At 37.1% G+C, this 6,385-nt stretch overlaps 1 protein-coding gene across 1 annotated transcript; it reads left to right on the plus strand.

Moving 5' to 3' along the window:
- The first annotated feature begins 961 nt into the window (after positions 1-961).
- Positions 962-5,431, plus strand: ucmab (upper zone of growth plate and cartilage matrix associated b). Its single transcript, XM_051689831.1, has 5 exons — positions 962-1,103; positions 1,290-1,355; positions 1,445-1,540; positions 3,331-3,429; positions 4,682-5,431. Exons 1-5 carry the CDS (start codon positions 1,046-1,048, stop codon positions 4,777-4,779), a joined length of 417 nt encoding a protein of 138 aa, XP_051545791.1. The 5' UTR covers positions 962-1,045; the 3' UTR covers positions 4,780-5,431.
- The last annotated feature ends 954 nt before the right edge of the window (positions 5,432-6,385 follow it).

Genomic DNA, 6,385 nt, shown 5'->3' on the forward strand with positions numbered 1-6,385 from the left:
TAATGTAGTTAGCTACTTGCAGTGTAGCTAACCACTTTTGTTAAGTTAATAAGAAAAGTTTAGTTTAATAACAACTAGCCAAATAAGATGTGAGCAAAGGATCTGACATCTCACAGTGAAATCGGAAATAGTGTGTTGACTTTTCTTTAGATAAAATCGGTCTGTGCTTACCGAAATGCGAAACACTGCCCCCAGCGGCCAAAGTGGTAACTGTTGTTGGGCATATGGGCACGTGTGATCTCCATTTTCCAGGTGAAATGTCCATGGAGGGGTACCAAAAGCGAGTTGTGAAGTGAGTTGTTTTCAGCTGTACAGGCTGAAATATAGTGAAGAGGAATGCATATTTTATAAACTGTACCAACCAACCCTAAACCTAAACCTAAGCATCAGTGGAGTAAAAAGTAATAGTAGAGTGAAAAATGCAACCTCCGATTATACAAACACAATTACTTCCTGATTTTAATGCGGGATCCAAACCAAGGTCTCCCACGCTGCTGCTGATGCAGTGTGCTTCCTGTTGGCCACAGGGGAAGGTAAACACACTTGAGCAAATGCAAAAATGTCCGATAGGAGATGGTGCTTCTCTGTGAGTCGGCATAATGCGGCCGATCCTAGGGTACCGTAACTCTTGGAAAAAACATGTCGACTTCCTGTGTGATCATGTTGAAATATGTGGAATGCATAACATATGTGTAGAATGCAAAAAACTTATGAAAGAGTGTTACTGATGAATTGCAAATGGTTGATACCATGCCAATAAGCAAAATCATTCAGCAAAGGAAACAACTCAAAGTTCCCTTATCATTTATTAATTCCCAGACAGAGCCCTCAGAGTCTGATCTGTGCCACTTTCCCATTCTGGAGTCACCCTGTCCTCTCCCCATTCCAAAAGCAACACATTCCTCGGACTCCACCCCTCCTTCAGCCTCCTGGTCAAATTCCATTCACTGCGACCACAAGCCCCATCTCATGCAAGACGTCCCTGAGCATATCAGCTGGTTTTCCTTTGTTCCTGTTCTTCCTTGGCTCGGACACAAATCTGAAAATGTCCTGGACGCAGACTGTTCTTTTCACCTGTCTTGTTGTAGTGCTTTCCCTCACCTGTGAGTAACGTGACCGGATTGTACTGTCCCACAGATCTGATAGTTCGTGAAAAGGGTGTCTAATCATAGAATCCTCTTGGAGTCACCTCGATAATTCAAGGATTTGAGATAATATTTGTCCTTTGTGTCTGTTGTTGGATTTGGAGGAAAGAAACATCTGTAACATAATTTTATACTCTTTTACAGCGTTCCAAGGGACTGACAGCGCCGCTGTGTCAGATAAGAAGGATTCAAAGGAAGCCAACCCTCAAGGTGACCAAAAAAACCCAATGTTTCCATAGATCTTTCTCAAGCTCTGCAAGTCGTACCTAAGTCCTCATCAATGTTCTTCTTCATTGAAGGTCCACTACAGAAGATCTTCATGCCTGAAGCAGATGCCTACAACTTCTTCAGACGGCGAGGCAGAAGAGCTGTGAAAAGTCAGGATGAGATTAATGGTTAGGTTATTTGTGCTTCTTTGAAAACGCTTTTATTTGTAGATGGATTAAAGACTTGAATTCAACTGGGGCAAGGGAAGCACCCTACATTTAAAAATGCATTTGCAGACACTTTTATCCCAGACAACTTGCATTTAAGGTATGCATTATATCAGTTTATATGTTTCCTGGAAATTGAACCTATAAAATTATCCTTACTAACATTATGTTCTACTAGTTGAACTATCCCTTTAAGCAGAAGGGCATAAAACACAGTGGATCACTGTTGTGGCTCATATAACTTTTTAATTGGACTCTGTAGTGGAAAACTGAAATACAGATCCCTTTTAGTAGTGCCCACACAGGTGTAATCATGACCACTGTGTTTTGAGCGAGCTGTGGAATGCAGGGGAGGCTAACCACAGCTTATAGCAGGAGACACAGGGCAGCCTGGAGAAACCAGCCTTTAGTCTTCAACTCCTGCCACTGCAGTAGAAGGTGCTTTACTGTTTTTTCATGGGTTTCCTTTGGCTTTGGCCTGTTTATTTTGTGGTAATGGGCTCTCCATAAAGGTCATGTAACCCAGACTGAGTCATTGGTGGGAATTCTTGACCATGAATTCAGTCATCTAGATGAAAACCAGTCAGGTAGACATGAGTTTTGAAGATTGAAGAGGTCAAAGGTCAGATGCCATGACCTTGCGTTACCATGTAGGATCAGAACACCAGTATTTTTCTCCATCTTTTCTTGTGGAATCATGTAATTTCAAAGGTTCTTCCTTTGGTTTCACAAAAGAACAAAATGAATGCAAGTATGTACTATGGCCTAGAAATTATTTAAATGTTTTTGTGACTATGTTACAAGTCTTACTTGTAGTATCACAGGTAATAGACCTTAGTGAGGGCAGACGCGCTGTTTAATTTTTTGCAAAGGAAAATTATGCTTTAAGGGACAGACTGTAGCAGTCTGTTCAATAAGTTGTAATCCCTTACAAAAATCGAGAGTTCTGGCAAACTTTCTGCAAATTCGCCATTCATTATTGTCATATGCAAGTGAGCTTTGCGGCAAACTTCTTTGTCACTAAAGGTTTGAGGCTCACCACTTCAGAGCTGCAAACTTCTGGCAAACATTTGTGGGGAAACACAAGCTGATTTGCATGTGAAAATAATGAGTGGAAAATTTGTGGCAGATTTGTCAGAACTAAAAAAGAATTTGTAAGGGAAATCTTGTTCTAGATCATGTCTAATCACAACCCATATTTTATGAGGTTTGTCAGATTGAATATTTCAGGCAAGTGGTATTTTAAAGATTTAAAGATAAAGAACAGACTGTCTGTCCAACCCAGTCTCATGAGAAGCCGTAATAATAGTAATTACATAGATAAAGTAATGACATCCTGCAAAACTGGATTGTTGTGGATTTCTTAAAAGAAAAATATGTACATTTCATATTCCATTTATTTAGCTGTCCATGATAATAAAGAAAAAATACTTTTAGCCCGTTTGGATGTCGAGCAATTAAAGTACATGTTTGTGATAGATTATTATGATATTGTTGAATTATTTTCATATAAAGCTTACATAGTTATCTAATAGTCATTAATGTGTGCCTTGTCTAAGAGCAAACCATATTTGCTATACAGTATAAAACCAAGTGAAAACCTGGAATGCCTGTGAATAGTGTTGTTTGTTGTCCTTGATACTCCAATTAGAGGTTAAACGCAATTTTAGAGTAATTTTTAAACATTATAGTATCTCATATTCTGCACATGCTCTATCTCTCTCCCTAACATCTTTATTTTGTCCTATTAGCTGAACAGATGCAGAGACTGGCCGCAGACAAGAGGAAGAGAGAGTATCATGAGGAACAGAGGAATGAGTTTGAGAGCTACGCTGAAGAGGAACATGACGGTAAGTCTACAGAATTACTCAAAACTCACCTGCCGGCTATTTTGGGTCAGGCAGCATTGATTAGCATTCTGTTAGCATTCAGCAAAGGCTCATTAACTCCACAGAAACTTAGTACTGTAGAGTTTTGCAAAGCAGGTCTAAATCATGAACTAAATATCACAATTACTGAGAATCCTTAATAAACCATTTTTAATTCCTCTTCCACTTGCCAAACTTTGACAAGACAAGTTTGTCTCCCTTTCACCTGGGAGCATTATTAGCATTCAGCACAGTTTGCATTCACTGAGGCTAATTAAACTGGACTCCACAGAAACTTGGTTTTACAAAGCAGATTTATCAAATCTTGAACTAAATACCACAGTTACAGAGGATCCTAATAATAATAAAAAAAAATGTATGTCCAATTGACAAACATGATTTCTCATCTTTGCTGTTTTCCCTTACAAAAACCGAGAGTTCATGGCAAATTTGCCACAAACTTGCCGCAAACTCGCCACTGATCATTTTCACATGCAAATGAGCTTTGCGGTAAAATTGTGGCAAATTGTCCATTGCTGCCAAAGATATGCCAGAGGTTCACTACTACCGGCAAAGAGCTGAAAACTTCTGGCAAACATTTGTGGCGAATCAAAAGCTACATGTGAAAATATTTGCTGCAAATTTGTGGCAAGTTTGCGGCTTGTTTAGATTTTTATAAGGGTTAAGATGGTTGTAGCTGGTTTAAGATGGTCTTGCTGGTCTCTAATCCAAGCCATGTTGGTTTTCAGCTGGTATTAGCTGGAAGGCCAACTTGTCTCCCAGCCCGACCAGCTTAAAATTACCCAAAATCCCTAACCAGCTTAGGCTGGCTTTAGCTGGTCTTTTTTAGCAGTGAGCTGAGACAAATAAAGGAAAATATGCTTTCTATATAAAAGAAAACCTAGCAAAATAAATAAATCAATTAAAATAAATAATATAACTTTAGCACTATTCATTGAACAAACTATGATACTGTATTGGAAAACACTTCTAACTTTATAGATTAATATTAATATTCTATATTATGGTAAGTGATATAAATACCAAGACTTTGGTCAGCTGATATTATGTAAACTCTTTGGACTTGCTTTGCAATTTCAAATACGTAACAATTACACATGTTTCATATTAGTGTAATACAGCAATATTTACACATAAATTACTCTATGTTCACTGAAGTTGTAAAAGGTTTAAATTGTCTTTTTTCTTTTTTTTTTTTTTTTGACTTCTTCAGAGCAAGATGAGCGTACCAGAGAGAAGACAGAGCAATGGAGAGAATTCCATTACGATGGACTCGACCCGTCTTATGAGTACAACAGACACACAGTCTAAAACAGCAGTTACCTACAAGGAAAGGGGTGAAGGAGATGAGTTCCTGACCAGCAACATCTACAGATGCTGTGCTCTATCAAGCGGAGACCAAAATTAACATCTGAGATCTTGTTTTAAAGTGTTTTTGGCACAACGTTTGCAGTAAACATGCACATGCTAAAGTGGATAACAATGTAGGCCCATTTGGGTAAAACAATATTCATGCATGTAGAAAATATAGAATCCATGTATCATAGTTCTTTAAAAAGATGTACATTAATTCCAAGATTTTTATATAGGCTACTCTTTACCCTAGTAGGGTCATTTCGTGTCAACTCAACCAGAGGTCCCCAGCTCAAAATGTTGATTTTGATATTTTTGTTCTGGTGAAAGAAATACATAAATGAAGATGAAAGCCAAAATATTAAATGCCATGGATTAATATTTACAGAGTAATCGACTATTTTGTAGAGGGGGGTCAAAATGACAATTGTCACCTATGATTTTGAAGCAAAACCACAGATAAAAAAAAAAAAAAACAACTTTAGAAAGATGGCAGCATCATTATTTTATTTTTACACATAGATTGGTAGGTCTGTTACTAAAACCAGTTGACTTTAGCAATCCTTGTAGCATTATATGCCAATGGTGACAGTCTTTTTCCAAAGTTGGCATGCCTGTAATTCAAGAAGTATTCAAGATATGTTAATATCCTTTTAGATTCTGGTTCAGAACAAATTTTTATTTTGGTATCTTCATTTATAAAGCCCTATATGATTCAGTCCCAGAGATCTGGGGATCTCAATGTGGCTCCATGTGCAAATTGTTGAATTTTATCAATTTTCAATGGTCGAAAACCAAATGTGAGTCACTTTATATAAAGCTGATACTTATTGTATTTAAAGAGGAATGTCTTAAGAACAAATAATGCTGAAACTAGAAATGTACCTTTATTTATTCAACTTGAACATTTCAGTATATTTTTGGCACTCATACATTGTTAAAAATTGGAATGTGCTATGCAATTGTTTTGATAGAGGGAAACAAGATACAGTTCTAGTTTCAAGACAAAAACTATCAGCCGTATGCAAAGTGACCCACATTTGGTTTTTGACCACTGAAAATGTGTACAATTTAACAATTTACTCATGGAGCCACATTGAGAGCCCCATATCTCTGGGATTTAACCATATATGGCCTTAACAATGAAGATACCAAAAGAAAAGTTTGTTCTGAACCAGTATTTAAAAGGATATTAACATATCTTTAATACTTCTTGAGTTACGGGCACGCCAACTTTGGAAAAAGAACTCAAAAATAGCTTTTTCCCATTTTTGAACTGTCACCATTGGCATATAATGCAACAAGGATTGCTAAAGTGAACTGATTTTAATAACAGTCTCTGTGTAAAAATAAAATAATTATGCTGCCATCTTTCAAAGATCATTTTTGTGACCTGTGGTTTTGCTCCAAAATCATAGGTGAAAATTGCCATTTTGACCCCCCTCATCTAAATAGGGGAGTACTCAGTAAATATTCATCCATGGCATATAATAATTTGGCTTTCATCTTCATTTATGTATTTCTTTCATCAGAGGAGGAGAAAAAAAAATAATATATATATATA

The sequence above is a fragment of the Myxocyprinus asiaticus genome, chromosome 46 (genome assembly GCF_019703515.2).
Source record: "Myxocyprinus asiaticus isolate MX2 ecotype Aquarium Trade chromosome 46, UBuf_Myxa_2, whole genome shotgun sequence".
NCBI lineage: Eukaryota > Metazoa > Chordata > Actinopteri > Cypriniformes > Catostomidae > Myxocyprinus > Myxocyprinus asiaticus.